This window comes from Cydia amplana, chromosome 18 (genome assembly GCF_948474715.1).
Source record: "Cydia amplana chromosome 18, ilCydAmpl1.1, whole genome shotgun sequence".
Classification (NCBI taxonomy): domain Eukaryota; kingdom Metazoa; phylum Arthropoda; class Insecta; order Lepidoptera; family Tortricidae; genus Cydia; species Cydia amplana.
The window spans coordinates 4,172,779-4,192,673 of record NC_086086.1 but is presented as its reverse complement, the minus strand read 5'-3'; the positions used below and the strand labels follow the sequence as shown (position 1 = coordinate 4,192,673).

Genomic DNA, 19,895 nt, shown 5'->3' with positions numbered 1-19,895 from the left:
CATTAACATGTTATGTTGAAATAAAGTGGCAATGTTATTGTGACGTAGGCAAGTGACACTCTGGGAAGAGAAGACCATGTTTTATTAGACCATGTTCGGTAGACTAAAATGACATTTCATAGTATGAACAGCATGTGTCATTTCATATTATGAAATGTCATTTTAGTCTACCGAATAAAAAAATAGACTTTATAAATATTAAAATTTACTTAAGTCCTCATAGCAATGTTTTTATTTTCGAAGTGTGCACTAGAAAAGGTACAAATAACTTTAAGAACTAGAATATGTTGATGTAAGGATTGGTGAACGTCCGGGCATGACATTTAGCGCTTTCGGTGTTGTTTTGGCTTATAGGTAGATATTAAAATTAATGGTGGTTATTTAATACACATTATAATACCTTAGTATTACTTATACATTATTATCCAAACTAAAAAGTTAGTTTCGCTGCGCATAAGTATTGCCATTCAGCGAGGGAATGCTGCCAGCATCTTTGGCACAATGCCGCGGGGGAGTACTATTATTTATTCTATAGCGGGGGCCTTATTTAGATGTATTTTAATTTAGATTAGTTTCGTTTTTAATTTTATTTTAAGTAGTATTTTATATGCACATGTAAAGTTTATTTGTAATACCCAATTTTATAGTAAAACTAAAAAGCCGAGTCAGAATCTAATTGTTACTTAATAGGTTTTCAGCATACGTGATCGCTATCTTTTGACCATGTGAATGGTCGTAGAAAATTTATAATCTTACATATGTTCCTGGTATTCTATAGAGTACACCTACATTATAAAATGCTCTGATACTGCGTTGCGACTCGTGTCATGCGTTTTACATGGTACGAAATCGGGTCATGGTAGCTCTTTTGAATACATGTTCAATCAATGAGATCATAAGTTTTGATTTACTAACGGATATTGGTCCGAGGTTAACTTTATTTAAATGCGGTTTTAAAATTACTAAATAGATAACTCTATTCTAAAAATAAACTAGACAATAGATATGAACGGCTATTCGAACAATACTTACCTGATTTGGTAGTTTAAACTAATTGGCACTGGTCATACATTATAATTTATAATAAATGATCGTTATTCACGTTCAATTGTTTTTGTGAAAAGATAAAACTTTTTTCTCCGAGTATGTTTACTCGCTCTTCACAAAGCATAATACTTAACAGTTGATAGGTAGGCAATTAACTTACTTAAATACATATGTATGTAAATCGGTTATAATATGGTCCTAGATTGAGCCAAATTCTCGTTATATATTTTGGAGTAGATTAGTAGATGGGTCAGATTTACGATTAAGACAAACCGTATGTATGTATAAGCATGTATCATCATCAACGAAGTTTCTTATATGCATAATATATATCAGTCAAGATTTTAGTTAGTCAACTAATGGAGATTCAACTACTGTAAACTGTCAGCATCACTTATATTATAATCATACAGTCCAGTAACATTTCTTTTATTACATCGATATACAGTATTAATTATAATAAGATCAAGTCGAATATAACTTCGGGCCACAGCATCCCGCCAAATCTGTCAGTTCTCTATAGAGTCTGTGCGAAAAGGGAAGAGTCGTGGAATGTATGGGGCCCAATACACTCCACGACTCTTCTCTTTCCGAACAGACTCTATAAACTTAATTGACCATAGACACAACAACCAAAAAAAATAGAGCCAGGTGCATACTACATATCAGTAGGTATAAGGCCACATCTGTATGCCTCCTCCTGTGATATTAACTGTATTGTGATGCTTTCACTTATGATAAATTAACGAAACGTTCCAGCTGAACAATTACAGACAAACGACAAATGTTTATTTTAATTTATATATGTAGTTATATTGCACGATACTGTCTTGTTGGACGTACATTCTCTACTACTAGTACTACTAGTCAACCATAAACTGGATATTCTAGACAGTTAGTTACCTATGCTAGCGACAAATAATTATAATAGGGTGTCGCGTTCAGTACGGAAACGGATCAAATATAAGGTATAGAGGCTGTGCGGAAAGAGAAGAGTCGTGGAATGTATGGAGCCCAATACATTCCACGACTCTTCTCTTTCCGCACAGACTCTAGCAACTAACAAATTCACAATGTTACTACTTATTTGTTTCGAACAAGTCGTTTGTGTACACAGACTTCCGTATACGATTGGTCGTGCCAGGCAGCTTCTTTTCCAATGGTTCCCTGTAATCTTGAGACGACCGTGAGGCAGATTCTGATTTAATAAATTGTTATCTTGTTTTGACACGACCTTGACGATCGTCTTTGTGATTAGTGTGCATCTCACGCACCAAATTCATTGCATTTCGCATGCAATGCACCAATAATATATGAGCGATCTCTAAGGTCGTATCAAAACAAAATCAAAACTGTAACCAATTTGTTTACTTAGAATCGGTCCCCGTGAATTCTTTCGATCTCGCAGTAAAACTCCGAACAGGCAATGCCCTTTAAGTTATGAAGTTATAAAGTGATTATGCTAAAACTTAGAGTCTGCCGATACCTTAAGGCCTTATAATAATGTTACGCCATAATAGAGTACCTACAGTACCCCTAATTTAACGCCGTATTTATTGATAACCTGCAGTATTACCTGAAGTATTTTATTACTTCAAAGCAGCACATTTAGCAAGGATGTTAACAAATTGTGTAGCAAAACAAATTTCACATTTAAATATTGATCTTATCGCTTGAAGTAGATTGAAAATAAAATAGATCGTATGCACTCAATTTTCCGGTTTTACCAACCAAGATTTCACGCCACGCAAAACTATGATTCACTGCCAGGCGCGAGCTACGCGCTACGTTCGTAGCTAATAACATGGATTATCCGCTTTGTAACGAAAACCGCCTACGAACAGAGAACCCGCCTAGCGAATGTTGTACCAAAGCGTGTTATTAGTGGTTATAGTGAACTACAATTGTTGATAGCCTACATATAATATGAAACACTACCTACATACTAAATATTATTCTATACCTCGACTTTTACTATGATGTTAACCTCAAGGAACCGAAAACATACGTCAAACGTCAAAATCAAATAACATTCCGAAAGTTACATTATCAAATACCTAACATACAGGACATGTAATACAGGGTACAGTACTATAGTTTGCGTTACGTTTGTGTCAATCGCGGGATGCTGTAAACTGTATGCAAAACTTAATTGCCCTCGGCAATGCCAAGGACCATGGAAGACGTAATGATATCCTGTAACACTACGGTACCTACTCGTAGGAACGCTTATAGGTACACTAGTAATTATCTCTCGCACTTGCGTGGTTAAGCCCTCACCTATGCCAATAGGTCACGCACTTAGCTAAACAAATCGTTTGCTTAATTGGCAACGGAGATGCAAGCTTCAGTGATGGAATTAATACTTAGCCTATTTTTAATTATTTACTTTAGTACCGTATTAATAAGGTATGTTTTGCTGGTAGTGCTTACGACCAGTAATTAGTATCGGTAATTATATTTAAAGTAGTGTGGTTGTGTCATAGTTAACAACCGCGTTTAAACCTCGTTTGGTCAGGCGCAGGCGCACGCAAAAACCGCAGGTCGCTGCCACAAGTACAAACGTACGTTCCGTTAGAAAGGGCCACCACATATATATACTATGTTAAGAATCTTTCTTTACTGTGCTTGTCTCATCTTGTTTCACGAATTCACGTTAAAATCGGTAAATACCAGGCGTGTCTCACTCCGCGATTTCGTCTCTTTGCTACAGGTAGCTAAAAGTACATCCGTTCTGGGGAAAGCCATAAGCCGCGCGTGGCGCTGTCGCCACCTAGCGGCCATATCTGTGCTGATCGTAACAGACGCGTCTTGATAGATAGTGAGTCTTCTGTACTTAGTACTATTATTTATTCTGTGGTAAATACCTACGATTTAAGTTGTCATTCCTAAATCATAGGTACCGATTAAATGAACTCGGTTTTTAATCATTGGTCAAAAAATATATCGTTCTTATGCAAGACTGTACGAGAAAAAAATTGACCTAAAGCAAAAGTAAGTTGACAGCGCCAGAAAGTGGCTACTTCCCGTTCATAGCAGCACCATTCAACGATACGAAGTAGTAATCGCGTTCCTAACCGTTGTTAGAAGCGAAGACAATCGAGTTACGCATAATTTTAGCGATAACAACGCATCAATGAACGTATACGCACGAGTGTTTGTAAAGCTGCGGGACACTTTGTCGGTAACAATCGATTCGCGATGTATCATTGTATAGGGTATTACAATTTTTTATGAATGGCATCAGTCGATCAGGTTTGTTTTGAGGATCAATTATCTGTATGGGACCCATTGTCTTAAAGCAATATAAGTCCCAAATGATGGTCAAATCTGGCACCCGCATTTTACTGACGAAATGCTTCTTACAAAATGGCAACACATCAACAAAACGTCACCATGAAACGTTAGAAGCCGCTTCGATATATGGAAAAAAAGGAAATTGCCATTTTGTCAGTGAAATATTTTGCGTATATTGTTGCTGTACATTTTTTTTTAATAAAATGTAAGGAATCGAATGGTACCATTATTTTTATCCTATGTGGAAGTTAAATTGTTTTTTTTTTCAACCTTTAAGGTCTTGTATTTTTTTATTATTCCCATTTTTTTTAAAGTTTCCAATGTATTGTGATAAATTGCTCATTTTCTAACTATTTGACTAGATTTATTTATTAAATTCAACATGTGTCAACAACCCTACTGTCATAGATCAAATGAAGAAGAGATATATCTTCTGTGAGTGTGAGTTAATAAATATGCCTCTGGGTAGGTACATTAAAGGAGACCTAATACCACAGAATAAATATTAGTATACTAAGTACAGAAGACTCACTCTCTAACAAAACGCGTCTGTTACGATCAGCACAGATATGGCCGCTAGGTGGCGACAGCGCCACGCGCGGCTTATGACTTTCCCCAAAATTGGGGCCGGAACGGATGTACTTTTAGCTACCTGTAGCAAAGCGACGAAATCGCGGAGTGAGACACGCTTGCTAATATCTAAGAACTACGTGCTCGTACAGTCGCCCCGATACCTATATCTGCGGGCTCAGCACGGTTCCATTTTTATCCACTATCACTAAGCCCGTCACTTTCGCACTTACATACTTGTTAGAACGTGATAAATGATAAAAATGCGACCGTGCTACTAGGGCTGATGGCGACTGTACAATTAATCCTTGTCTCTCGAGGCATACAATAAATAAGGGTTATTTTTAAAATACCTTTTCAACGCCAGATAAGAAACTAAGCAAACTTTGATCATTAAAACAAGGTGCAAACATGAACTCACGCGCAAGATGTTCTGAAAACACAGCGACGTAACATCGGCAAAACATTGACTCAGTGATATTTTAGTCTTATAATAACTATAAAAATATTCGTTTTGAAGATATGTAAGAAAACTGTTTTAATATTTATTGCGTTTTTATTAAGGTAACCACTTGTAATATGACTTGTGGATTCTGCATGTGTTGTTAAAATTGAAACTTTTAGTAGTCACCTAAGGTCATAAAATTGAAATGTAAATGGACGGGCACAAAATTTTAAAGCTTCGTGAAGTGAAAAGCACTTGAAACAAAAAATCGAACGCTAATAGTTTCTAAGTAAAATCAGTAAAATTATAAAACTTTCAGATATAATGTTACGGGTTATATTTATAATTTGACGCCATATACCAAATACTTACCTAAACCGTATTGTTGTGTAGGAATTTAACCTACTTATTATTGAATTTATTGAGCGCGTTAACTTCATTTCATGGTATATTTGTGGTATGTTAAATAGTTAGTGAAGGGAATAAAACTTGAAGGCGACTACTATTAAATTGATTATTAACGATTAACACGTGATTTATTTATGTCCCAGGCCGGATATCCTATCTCGGCCGTGGCTTTCATTGCGGGTATTCAGAACATATATTTTTGCCTTCCCTTATAATAACCGGGCATTGGTACAATAAAATACGTATAGGTACACAAATAAATAATTGTTAATAAATAAATTAAAAACGTTACATGCCTTTATGTAATGTTTTTGTAAAGGTTCATACTATATTAAACCTTATTAGAAGTGCTCATCCATTTTATTCTTGCCGTCTTTTTGCGCAAAACAAACGCACGCGAATTTTTATTTTTCGTTTGTTTGGGTCTCAAAATAATATACTCATATCTTGTCCTACAGGTAGTTAAATACAATTGAAGGGATGTTTACAAAAACAACATAACTGACTAAACTGGTTGACACCTGAAACGATTAACAATGTTCTTAAAAAAGTGTCAACCGCTCTAAGCAGTTGTTGTTTTTGTAAACATCCCTTCAATTGGTACTATACATAGCTGCCATTATAGCTAATGTACAGAACCTTATTATGCCACATTTGATATAAACTTAGGAAATTCACTATGGCGATATGCGACCTCAGGCGATTAGTCTTTATCCTAGAGTTCGTCTAAGGCATTGATATAGTATAAAGAACTGGATACCCAATCAGCCGCCAAAAATGGCCCCACAAAAGTGATGTCAAAACAGATCATGCATTACTTTTTCGTTTAGTCTTGTTTGAAACGCTCAAATGTGAAGTTGTCAACAATTACGAAATGTGCCGTTAAAATATGTAAAAATAACAATGATAAAGCAAGGAAAAAGAATGGAATGTATTTCTTTCGGTTAGTTCTTTGGATAGCATTACATAATTTATGTAATCTGGTGGTAATTTTATGGTTTTGAATAAATTAATTTGTTAGTACCAAAGAAGGGATGTCAAGGAACAAAATTCTAATGAGTCGATGTGAGGTCAATATTTTTTTTTATTTTTATATGGAATTCATAAGAAATAATATTATGTTTAAATTGAAGATTTCCAAGAAAACCTATGCGACGTGCAAAGTGGACTGCTATTTAATTATAGCAAGAGATAGGGGTGATGCAGTTTTAAACAAGGCAAAACGGCACTTGTGTGTTCGGCCTATTTCCCTGTTTCCGACATATACACCACCAATAAGGGCTTATATCGACTAACTGTAAATGCTAAACCTGTCGGAACACAGTGACAACCACAGGATTTTTTTTATAAAGTATAGGTAGACTTTATAAAAAAAATCCAATCAGTATCTAAATTTCCCCGTGCACCCGTGCTATGAGTAAATGTAGATCTTAAATACACAGTTATTTAATAAGTAGAATTTATTTCAAGGAAATTAGTATTTAAAGACGTATACTTACGAATTAAAAATTTAATTTGTTTGAATTTGAACCACGAATTAATTTTATTTGAGCTCCCGATTAAATTAAATTTGTTTTATTTATTACTTCAATTGGTTTTCCTGTACAGTAATACATATTAAAGTGTACCAAAGTGACTCCATTCGTTCATTATTCTCCTTTGACGTTGTTTGACGTAAATACGTTACGTTTAGTGCCATCGGACTAAATTTTTTAACAGTGTTGGTACTTATGTTTGCAAATTTGACACTTAATGCTTACGACATTAAGCTCTACGAAACATTTATCTTGACTCAAAATTTACGTAAGCGTTTTTATCATCAATGCAAATGGTGCGAAACGTCATTGGGATCCACATTTCTTGACGTTTTTGTTCTGCTTTGTGTGTCTATTTCTTTTATATTAAGTCAGTGGTCTAAGGCTATAAAATATTAGCTCTACTATAACTCTGCACTGACTGTGAAGTGACAAAGTGTGGATTGCGACTATAAATGTCATCTTTCATAGACTAAATGTTTATGGTGACACTCTTTCACTGCAAACTCTGTGAAGAGTTAGATTGGTCCAACTCTATATTTTAATTTTTAACAAGCAGAAACGTCTGCGAACGATGCTATTAAGCCAATATCCGTGAGTTCAAGTCTCACCCAAGACATTAATTTTTCCACTTATTTATTCTAAGCTCAAGTCTATATTGTTTGATTTTGAATCACTGCGGGCTCACTTGGCGGCTGCCCGATGCCCCTCCATATACAATGTAATCCACCACACTGTTTACGCACCATTTATTGTTACAGGCATATTATTTAGCAAGTCGTCGGTTGCAGTGCGGTTGTGGTAGTATTGAGATTGAGTATGTACTTAATGATTTTAGTAAATATACTACGGCAACGTCGGCAACTATTTGCTGCCGGTTATGTCATTGTTCAGTTAAATAGGACAAGTTTAGTCCTAACAATGCAAGCATTTGGCGGCAATGTACACACAGGAATGGCTCTCAATATATTCAGATAAACATTGACGTCGTGGTTTATTGTTATCTTATCTTGATTTTTTTTTCTATACAGCCAACTTTAACCTAGTAAGCTTGCAAATGTAATCCAGTTCCGTGTGAATTTTGATGACATTTGTCTTTGTAAAACATGCAATTCAGTACAAAAACTACAAGTTTGCGTTAGCATAGCTTAACATCTATGCGATGCCACTTGCATGTTGCACGATGCGTGCATGATGAGATTGATGAGTTATGATACTAAAATATGATGATATTGATGATCATAAAACAATACCTTTTTGGCCTGACTTAAGTCGGTCTTTGGCGTTGAACCTACGGTGCGGATATATCGGTCATTGGCGTCCAAAAGGTTAAGTTAGACTGATCGTGCTTGTTGATACTTCGTTTGAACTGGAATTCAATGCCGCTTGTTTGTTACAGCCGAGTCGAGAGGCGTTGGAAGCCAGTCGGGAGCCAGTGAGAAAAGTCCGCGCGCCCGCAGAGATACACCGACGTCTGCCCGCATAGGATGGTAGAAACTGACCCGGGGCCCAAACCTCACGGTAAGACTACACTCCAGTTGAGAACAGTAGCCTGCATACTAGTCAACGGCATGTGGCAGTGACTGGTATACAGTAACTACATTTGCCAGTTAAACTTGCATGCAGTTTGCATGCCAGTATTTCCAATACGTATACACATGACTGTAGAGTGTAGCTGACACACTTGCATAACAGCTCCATGAATATGTCATCAATCGTCATGTGTATACAATAAATGCCCGGGGCATCGCTCAACCACATGAACACATTTTTTTACTCAGCACAAAACGAGAAAAGCCTTGCAACCGTACGGATGAGTTGAGTCGAGGCACGTTAGGCAGCTTAGGCACAACACATCTTGGATACTTCTATGAATCACCAGGATTTTGACGGATTTTGGCCGATTCTGGATAACTATATTGCATTTGAAGTCTTTAGAAAAGAGCCATCGAAATTTTTATCGCACTACAGCTAGACGTACCTACTTACGTTAACACTAGAATGTATATAGCTTCCTTGGCGTGACCGTCACATTGTGACAGAAGTGATTGAGCACCCTGTGAACCGTCGGGCACCGGCGATAATCGGATCGGGGCGGTGACGTGGCCGCTCCGTTACACTCATCAGTCATAACACTTACGTCGGATCAGCCGAAGATGCAGTCGGATAAGCGTAAACGCTTCCTAATTCAATTGTGGCCGTCTGACGGACTATGTGATGTACAGTCAACAACAGGGTGTCATTCGATCGCTCCAGAGTATGTCTAAGACTGCTCGTTGTTAATGTGCACTCTTTTAGATCTGGAGGCCAAGTTACACCGGTTGCCCAATGAACTCGACTCACATGGCTGCTGTTGTAACACCTGTATGTACTGTAGAGTGCCTGAGGCGAATGCTCGCTCACTTAAAAGGCTAATTGGAATAACTATCCAGAAGAAGCGATGTGATAAGTATGATTTTATACGGTTAGTAGGTCTGTTATTCTGCGTAGATACGCTGCTAGGCTGCTACCGATTAGCTAGGATATAATTATGTTTGTAGAGCGTATATTAATGAACCTATTTGAAAAAACACTATCAGTAAAGCGGAATGCGTGGCCTTTATCGAAGAAAAAGGCACTATTGGTTATTGGTCTCTATCTAGGTAGAGTCATCACAAGGGTTTATTAAATTTACTACAATTGATAATATTGATATACTATATAGATAAAATTTACTAGAATTCTTTGGCTTCAGCGTTTTATTACATACCTTATTATACAGGAGTACCACAATAATAGTTTGATCCTAGCTAGGTATTTTTGTTGCAGATTGTGATGTAAAAAGGAACCACCAACTAAACGGACCAGGTTCCAAGACTGCAGAACTTGGTAAGTTAATGGTAAAAAAAAAACTCTAATAACTTAGTTACGTTCATGATACAAATATCACACACCTACCTGACAGAGGTATGTACTTACATATTTAGTTTAACGAATTTTATCTAAAACAATTAGTGCTGCAACGGTACTTATCACTAGACTCTTAATAAACCTTACGTCGGTACCGGCAAGTGGTCCAAGGTTAGCTAGTATGGAAGGCACATTTGGTATAAATGCCTATAAAGAAAAGTGGACTGACCCCCAAATTGAGTGTTAGGTATGTCGTGTTCGCGTGCACTGCTGTATTACATTAAACTATAGGATGCGCTCAATCGAACTGTAAGTATATTGATTACGCAAAAGTTACCTAAATCAAGTTATAAATACTTCACATATTCCCCTTATTATTGTTTGCCTTCTGGCATTACTTAAATTCGCCTTTTGTAAAATAAAATACTGTGCAATAAAGTTTAAATAAATAAATATTCATTATGAATTGACAATTCTAATATACCAGTATTTCGCACTGCACGTAAGAGTATTAAACTTTTGTAGTTTCGATCCCATTCTGTACAAACATATTTTTCTTCACAAACATGCGCGTTGTCTAACGACCCGATTCGAACAATACTTATGAGAAGTCACAGCGGTACGATACCGAACTGTGAGTTTCAAAAGTGACATTTCTTCAACCAATAAACGTCACTTTTGAGCTTTGACACTGAAAGATCGGGATCGTACCGCTGTGACTTCTTATAAGCATTGTTCGAACCGGGCCGAAAGAGTAAGACCGTTGCTCTCGATTAGCAAACACTCTAACAGGATCGTTTTCTTCCTCGACTCGTTCGCTCATAGTGTTGTCTTGGAATAAAATAATGCCCATATGAAATTTATAATTTCAACAATTACGTTTTTCAGCAGTCGTCCCATCGCTGAAGACACCAGTCAAAGGCGATCCGGAAAAAGGCCCAGTCTCTGAGAAAGCTGACTTCGAGAAAGCTATCGAATTAGCCGGTAAATAGTTGGTATTTCTATTACTATTTACACTACTTTTTTAACATTTACACTACTTTGCAAAACCACGGGACTACACTTTGTGTTCCATATAAAACAATTGGGAAAAATGCGCAGCATTTAGAACAAAATTTAGCCAAAAAGGTAGCTACAGAAACAATCCAAAATTACAGAGTTAAACTAAAATATCTGGGAGACCGAGCTTTGCTCGGAAAACATATAAAAACTCAAAAATGCGCGTTTTCGCGCGCAGAGATAAGACCTACTAGCTAGATCGATTTTTCGCCCCCAAAATATGCATCACTATCACTACATAGTATAAACAAGGTCGCTTCCCGCTGTCTGTCTGTCTGTATGCTTAGATCTTTAAAACTACGCAACGGATTTTGATGCGGTTTTTAGGGTTCCGTAGCCAAATGGCAAAAAACGGAACCCTTATAGATTCGTCATGTCTGTCTGTCTGTCCGTCTGTCCGTCTGTCTGTCCGTCCGTATGTCACAGCCACTTTTCTCCGAAACTATAAGAACTATACTGTTGAAACTTGGTAAGTAGATGTATTCTGTAAACCGCATTAAGATTTTCACACAAAAATAGAAAAAAAAAAAAATTTTTGGGGTTCCCCATACTTCGAACTGAAACTCAAAAAAATTGTTTTCATCAAACCCATACGTGTGGGGTATCTATGGATAGGTCTTCAAAAATGATATTGAGGTTTCTAATATCATTTTTTTCTAAACTGAATAGTTTGCGCGAGAGACACTTCCAAAGTGGTAAAATGTGTGTCCCCCCCCTGTAACTTCTAAAATAAGAGAATGATAAAACTAAAAAAAATATATGATGTACATTACCATGTAAACTTCCACCGAAAATTGGTTTGAACGAGATCTAGTAAGTAGTTTTTTTTTTATACGTCATAAATCACCTAAATACGGAACCCTTCATGGGCGAGTCCGACTCGCACTTGGCCGCTTTTTTAATAGATAGAGTGATTCAAGAGGAAGGTTTATGTATAATTTGTTAACCCGTGCGAAGCCGGGGCGGGTCGCTAGTATAAATATATATACAAAGAATTGCTTGTTTAAAGACATAAGATTGAATCACTTTTAGATACCTAATACCTATTACGCATGGTTATATATAAAAGTAAAGTAGGATGTTCGCAAGTAATCATTTCAATTGGTCAGACCCTCCTATTGAAGCCCAGACACACGGGCCTTTATCGGTTGATACAATGGCTGACCGGACAACATCGAATCGTAAAAGTCCCGTCCCATTACTATGTATTAGACATGACCTCTCTTGTTTTCATTTATTTTTATTAGGTACTAGTGACCCACCCTGGCTACGCACGGCACGGGTAAACCTTAACAAATTATACACCTCAACCTTCCTCAAGAATAGGAACACCGCGTTTCGCTATTGATAGGTGAACACCGCATGAAAATCTGTTCAGTAGTTTTTAAGTTTATTGCGAACATACAGACAGACGCGGCGGGGGACTTTGTTTTATAAAGTGTAAGATACTCGTATCTATAGGCTGTTTTAACCTATAATATAAGCGCTACAGGTTAAAGCAGCCTATTGGGGAGCCAATTCGACTCTTTATACAATTATGTACTTAGTGGTGGTTGGCTACCGTATGCACAGTCCATAAACTATCAAATCGACGATTCCAATGTTCCCAGAACACAAAAATACCCAAAAAAAACTAGTAAAAAGTTGAAGATGTTGTCACCAATCTGGGAAACCTCTTTTATTTTTTATGAAATTTCGTAATTTGTAATAATTTTTCCAAGTAGGTATTTGGAAAGTTTCCGCAACTTACACCTGAATCCATTCAAGCGACAATAATATTCAGTTGTTATTGTTACAGAATATTTGGTGCACAATACTCGTAAATTCCTTATTGACTTACCTACAATGAACATTTGCAAGTAATATAACTGATATGACTTTTGTTTTAAAATTGGAACGAATTATGAGTGCCTACTTTTGCCTGTTACTTGTTGGCAATTCGTGGGTATATTATTATTATTTTCGGTATGTTCTTTATGAACCTTACTTTTGTTTACTGTCTTAATATAAATGCCTAATGGTTTAGCAAGCTAATTCTTTGTTTATACCACCACAGTAGGAAGTGGGTCCTAATTAACAACTAAACAAAAACTGCTTGACAAACACAACTCACGATTAAGCAATGAAGCTACCTGATAATGCCCCATAAGCAATTACGTAACTATGTTTACAAAATACAAAAACATGTTCCTTAACAATTGTAACAAAACACTTTCATCGGAACCGGACGCTCACAAATAAAAATAAAGGTGTAATGTCAGTAGTACAGATTATGAATGAGTTCGCATGACATTCCAGAGTAGGTATTTCTCTCGTAAACAGTTCTGCGATTCACAAAACTTCCCACCACTTGGCAGACCAGTATAATTTGTCATCCGATCATGCATACATGTAGTACTTGATTAGAGTTCAAATTAAGTCTAGTTAGGATTTCGCAATGGAATGGACAATCACTCGGTATTTTGTGTACAAGCTGGTTCCGCGAAGAGTGGCGTGACTGTTGTTTACTTTGGCCGGCAGTGACGTGTAAATGAATGAAGAGATACAATTTCACGCACTGACATGTACCTATTGTAAGGTTCAGTGTCAGGTGATTTATTAGGTACGTAGCAATATCGTAACTAAAGCGTTGCTTTTCGGCGAAGAACACCGTGAGGAAACCGGACTAATCCCAATACGGGTAGTTTACCCTCTGGGTTGGAAGGTCAGATGGCAGTCGCTTTCGTAAAAACTAGTGCCCACGCCAATTACTGGGATTAGTTGCCAAGCGGACCCCAGGTTCCCATGAGCCGTGGCAAATGCCGGGACAATGATGATCGTAACTAAAGCGTAATTAAATTACCCTTAAAGTACTTTGATAAGTCACTTTTTATAAACTTCCCGCAATAAAGCTAGGTATCTAATTTAGTATAATTAAGTACTCACGATTATTAATCTCCTTGGATAAATGTTGTTTCCTATTCATTTATTCCTCATCCTCGCTGTCTAAAACAAACCAGAGTTACGTCAAATGCAGAAAGAGAGAGGAGAATATTATAGTATGTAATGGAAATTGTCACAGGATATGGCCGCTTCCACTACCTGCTGTTGGCGGTCTGCGGACTCGTCAGCACGTCAGAGGAGATGGACGTCATCTCCATGTCCTTCATCCTGCCGTCGGCGCAGTGCGACTTAGACCTGACCACGCAGACTAAGGTATGCTACCTCATGATCATCTTAGCTGCCGCACTACCACACTAAACTAGTACGGGAAATGTTCCATCTTGTAGGTAGTTGAAGTAATCTGTGACCCACCAATTCTATTGATGATCGACCTAAATTGCCTGAATTCACCAGCCCGAACCTTACAGAATTGAAGACAATGGGTAACATGAACTGTGTTCTCACAATTTTTTACTGTATCAACTATATATGTACCATGGTTTCGCAATAAAGAAGCGTTTTATTATTATATTCTATACTGTTGCAGGGATGGCTGAACAGCATAATCTTCATCGGCATGATGGCCGGCGCGTACGCGTGGGGCTCCGTGGCAGACTCGCTGGGCCGCAAGCGCGTACTTATTGCCATCTCCGTGATCAACGCGCTTGCTATCGTGGCTTCCTCCTTCAGCCAGAACTACGAGCTTTTCATGTTGTTCCGCTTCATCAACGGAGCTGCGTGAGTTACTGGCTTTTGTATTTATATTTTTCCCGCTAGCTTAATTAGACCCTTAAGGGTCACTTGGAGTTGGTCATGGCGATTGAAAAAGGCAATCAATACTCAGCTGCATGATAACTTCAAAAAAATATAAAGGAAACTATAAACTATATTCACTTTACAGACTCGGAGGCTCAGGTCCCGTCATCTGGTCTTACTTCGCAGAGTTCCAACCGAAGAACAAGCGCGGGGCTATGTTGAGCTTCATGGCTGCTTTCTGGACGCTTGGCAACCTGTTCGTGGCCGGCCTGGCCTGGGTTATCATCCCGAGTGGTAAGTCTACTTATATTTCAATCGTTGATTCATCCATCTTTGAACATAGCCTGGTATCGGCCCTCTCCATAACCTTTCATAACTTTCTTTCACTGAAACTTCATACGTAATAACCATAATGTCATGCTGTTGGTGGATTACTCGAGTGGTTTACCTGTTTTCTAGTGACCTAGTCGGATCTGAAGAAACTGACTCAACGGTCTTCAATCTAGTGACCGTTGAGTCAGTTTCTTCAAATCCGAATGTCCAGAAACAATGTTATTAAGCGCGTTCGCACTTATGTCATTTATTTTATTTTTTTGCCAGGAATCGGAGGAGAGACTAACGGTTTCGTGTACAACTCATGGCGTATCTTCTTACTTGTGATGTCACTACCATCATTCGTCGTCGCCGCGCTCCTGTTCCTCTTGCCCGAGTCCCCCAAGTTCCTCATCTCCACCGGCCGCCACGAGGACGCGCTGGAAGTCTTCCGGGGCATCTACCTCATGAACACCGGCAAGAGCAAGGACCAATACCCCGTCAAACAACTCTTGGTAGAAGAACCCATGCACACGAAGCCAGAGAAGCAGATTGACACGAAGGAACCACAGGCGCCTAAGTCGAAACTAAGGAGGATGTTCAGCGACATCGTGGAGCATAGCAAGCAGTTATTCGTACCGCCCATACTCAAGTTCACGACGATATCCATCACCATCAACTTCACTTTCCATATCGGGTGAGTTTACTTCTAATGCATGAGAAGGCAAAGATCAATGTTAAAATCTCTCTAAGTCTGTGTTCTCATAGAAAACAAAACACATTACCAATTTATTACATCGTTGCAGGTACTACGGTCTCATGATGTGGTTCCCTGAAATGTTCAACCGTTTCGATGAGTGGTCGAGAATGAACGACAACGCACCGGCTGACATTTGTCAGGTAACTTCCAACTTACTGGAATGAAACACGAAACTTTAAGTAATGCTTTTCTTTGGAAAATTATGTCCATTTCAATATCAAACCATTCTTAGCCAGCTATAAGCTACTTAGACCATCGTGTTCGTGATCAGCCATGTGATCATGACGACCGATAACCAGCTCACTGATTGTTGCTATTCATTTTACCTTCGCTCGCTCGCTTATAAAATAATTTTGAGCAGTTAGTACCTACTTAGTACCTACTTCCCAGTTGGTCATAAAATACTACAAAATAGTCGTCACATCTAAACAATCAATTCACATGCACTAGCGCTCTAACTCTAAACGCATAATTATCATGTTGTCTTTGTTCCAACATGAATTAAAATATTTTTTTGGTTTCAGGTGACCCGGTACGTGACGCAGTACGGCACGCACTCCGCGGACGCGACGTGCGACTCCAGCATCCGGTCGGACGTGTTCATGGAGTCGCTCATCACCGTGGCCGCCGCCATCCCCTCCAACATCTTTGCCGTGCTGGGCATGGACCGGCTCGGACGCAAGTTCTTCCTGGGTAAGTCACTAGAACCTCCAAGCTGCGTGTCTCGGATTTTTACGTCCTCTTATCTCATATGCTCATAACGTACCAAGCCGACATCGGCATCTGTAGGTAACTCTTTGGTCTAACGCATTGTGTTGGCAAAATACGGGCCAATTGCACCAACCACAACGCTATTCTTTTAACCTTTTCGACGCCGTGTCAAACACAAAAGCTGTCGCGCTCACGCCACGTCACCGAAGTGTCAAAACTGAAATTGAACTTTATGCTTATGCACGTAGGTCTATATGTTGCTCTGTGGTCTGTGACCGATTAATCGGTCTTTGGCGTTGAACCTACGGTGCGGATATATCGTTCATTGGCGTCCAAAAGGTTAACGGTGACGGACTGTTTGGTGAGACCCTTTCGCCGTCAATGCTCTCCTGACGCACCCAATGTAATGTAAGGTTGACTACTGTTATATCGTGTAATGTGTAACGGTTATTTTTGATTGCAGTGTTTGCGACTTTCTCGGCCGGGCTGTGCTCTGCGGCCATGTACTTCGTGTACAACAAGACTAACAACCTGATCGTCAGCGCCATCTTCAGCTCTGTCATCTCGTGCGGTAACGCCTCGCTCGACTGCCTCATTACCGAGGTCTTCCCCACCAACTTACGGTGAGTTGCTGTCCCTTATGTTCGATTCAAGAGCTAAAGTCGGGTTGCGTCTTAAAAAAGTTAAAGGGTTTGATGCTATTGTCATCATCATCATTGGACAGCAACGTCTATGGCAGACGATTCGTGGCAATCTTAATAGAATTAAAAGCACTTCCTACTGTACCAACCAATACGGGGGATATTTGAACAAGAATATTGCCCATTATTTTAATAACATTTCGTTTGCAGAGCGACTGGCGTGGCAGTATCCATGGTGGCGGCCAGGCTCGGCGGGATCATGGGCAACGTAGTGATCGCGGCGCTGCTGGACCAGTACTGCCCCGCGCCCACCTTCATCGTGGCCGTGCTGCTGGCCAGCGGCGGCCTCATGTGCCTGTTCCTGCCCAACACCACAAGACAGGCGCTGCAGTAATCTACGGCTCATATGGATATTGTCTCCGTCTCCTAGACAAGGACACGCGAACTAGTTGAGATCGGGATTCTCGTATTTTTACCCGGCACTATGTTTTCCTGCCCAACACCACAAGACAGGCGCTGCAGTAATCTACGGCCCATATGGATATTGTCTCCGTCTCCTAGACTGTTAACCTCTCAGTTCCCAGTGGCTCCAATATGAGTCGGAATTGTATGGATTTGAGAGGTCCTGGGAAATGAGGGGTTAAGGACACGCGAACTAGTTGAGATCGGGATTCTCTTTTTACCCGGCACTATGTTGCTATGTTGTTGTTGTTAAATTGCTTCGCCGCCTTAATTAGTGTAGAGGTTTTTGCGGAAACATCTACAGCGGGAGTTCTCTGTGTTCTTGACATTATAGCTGGGGACAAGATTATTTTAGTTCGACTTTACCGTAGGAGTCATGACGTTTAGCACCCGCGCATAACTTGCTCAGATAAATAGTAAAGGTGCTGCGTCTCTAATAAGAACTGTGCCGCGCGATTTATTTCTATCGACGTATTTTTATGCTGGTTACCGCGTTGGACACGAGCTCCTATAAGTTGGATAGTCTGACATCGATAACGCGCATAAAAATTCGTTTTTTCAAGTCAAGGAATCCGATGTAATGTTTTGTTACAAGTGGGAACGTCGATGTTCGTATAGTATTTAGTGGCGGTCGAAATCTGCCATGTGATAAAATTAAGTATTCATTCATTTAAACATTGTTGTAACTAGTTCGCTCATATTTGTACAATATTTTTATACACGTTTTTAATTTATGATATTAAATGAAAGGACGAGCAATATTTTCTACGATAGGTACCTAGTAATAGTGTAAATATGGCTATCGTTATGTTGAAGTTTTACTTCTGTAAGCTTTGCTAAGTAACGAACTGAAACTTGATACTTGTGAAAATATCCTCGCATCTACTCGAAGTTTTTTAAATAAATGTACCTATTAGTTTCTTGATCCTTCCGCATATTTCACGCTGTTCCCTTGTATATCTTCAAACCCACTTCCCTAATATTATATAAAGTATTATAGCTGTAAGACTTTCCATCTACATTTCTGTTGTATAGATAGGCAATGCAAATATTTTCATATGACGAATTTATGTAGCGATTGTTACCGTAGTCTGTAGTACTAGTTTGTAGTCAAAATCAAAGACCTTGCGATTTTAATAGAATAAAGTAAACTGGCTACTGGTGGCCATGTCAGACAAAAGTTAATCAACCCTGTTCTAAATAATATATGCGCAATACCTATTTGACTGTCACTGACAATACTTTGTTCGATTAATTTAAGCAAATAAATATAATTTTACATGGAAACGAATAAATCATATTGAAGAAATGAAGAGTTGTTTTAATTTCTTACGTGAATATGCCATAGGCTGGTTTTAGTGTCACACGGACCGTCCGTGCGGATCGCTCCGCACCGTCAAATTGTATGAGAAAGCCGTCTGCGCGGACGGTCGTCCGCGCGGACCACTCTAATCATTGACATATATATCTCAGAGGGCCTACCGCGAACCACGTTCGACGTGTTGCCTCTCTGTCGCACTTGTGAATTCGTACGTAAGTGTGACATGGAGGCAACACGTCGAACGTGGTTCGCGGTAAGCCCTCTGGACTGGCCTTACGTGCACTTAAAATGGTACTAGTTCAGCGGTGTCACTCACGTATTCGAGCCAATCGTGTAGCCTAACGCAACTAGTTGCGACCAATCGCGCGGCCGGGCGCGCGTGATGCGAACTCATCAACCAATCGCGTTGCAGCGTTTTCACACCGCTGTACTGGCCCCATTCATGCTCCATTCTTATTGCCCGTAAGGCTAGTCCTGAGATATGTATGTCAATGACACTAAAACGCTCCCTGAACTTAAAGGCCCCAGTACACAATGGGTCAGCGTGGGCCATTCTGGGGGGCATTTATGCGTCAGAGGGAGCAAGTGATATTGCTATCTCATTGTACCGCATGGCTGCGTCCCTTGGACTGGCCGGCGATGGCCCATTGTGTACAGGGACCACTGTGACTGTGAGACACTAAAACCAGCCTTAAATACCTATAGTAAGGTAAGTATTGGTGGTGGGGATATCCCTATGGATAACGAGTAAAATTCCTAA

At 39.2% G+C, this 19,895-nt stretch overlaps 1 protein-coding gene across 2 annotated transcripts in view; it reads left to right on the top strand.

Moving 5' to 3' along the window:
• Positions 1–17,797, top strand: part of LOC134656251 (synaptic vesicle glycoprotein 2B) — a 60,742-nt gene extending 42,945 nt beyond the window's left edge. For both annotated transcript variants that reach the window (XM_063511764.1, XM_063511765.1), the window contains exons 2-12: positions 8,702–8,823; positions 10,111–10,170; positions 11,080–11,175; positions 14,312–14,445; positions 14,720–14,910; positions 15,074–15,222; positions 15,529–15,937; positions 16,047–16,140; positions 16,525–16,693; positions 17,175–17,334; positions 17,563–17,797. In XM_063511764.1, the coding sequence (XP_063367834.1) occupies positions 8,790–8,823; positions 10,111–10,170; positions 11,080–11,175; positions 14,312–14,445; positions 14,720–14,910; positions 15,074–15,222; positions 15,529–15,937; positions 16,047–16,140; positions 16,525–16,693; positions 17,175–17,334; positions 17,563–17,746 (1,680 nt within the window). In that variant the 5' untranslated portion in view covers positions 8,702–8,789 and the 3' untranslated portion in view covers positions 17,747–17,797. The remainder of the gene's footprint in view (positions 1–8,701; positions 8,824–10,110; positions 10,171–11,079; positions 11,176–14,311; positions 14,446–14,719; positions 14,911–15,073; positions 15,223–15,528; positions 15,938–16,046; positions 16,141–16,524; positions 16,694–17,174; positions 17,335–17,562) is intronic.
• The last annotated feature ends 2,098 nt before the right edge of the window (positions 17,798–19,895 follow it).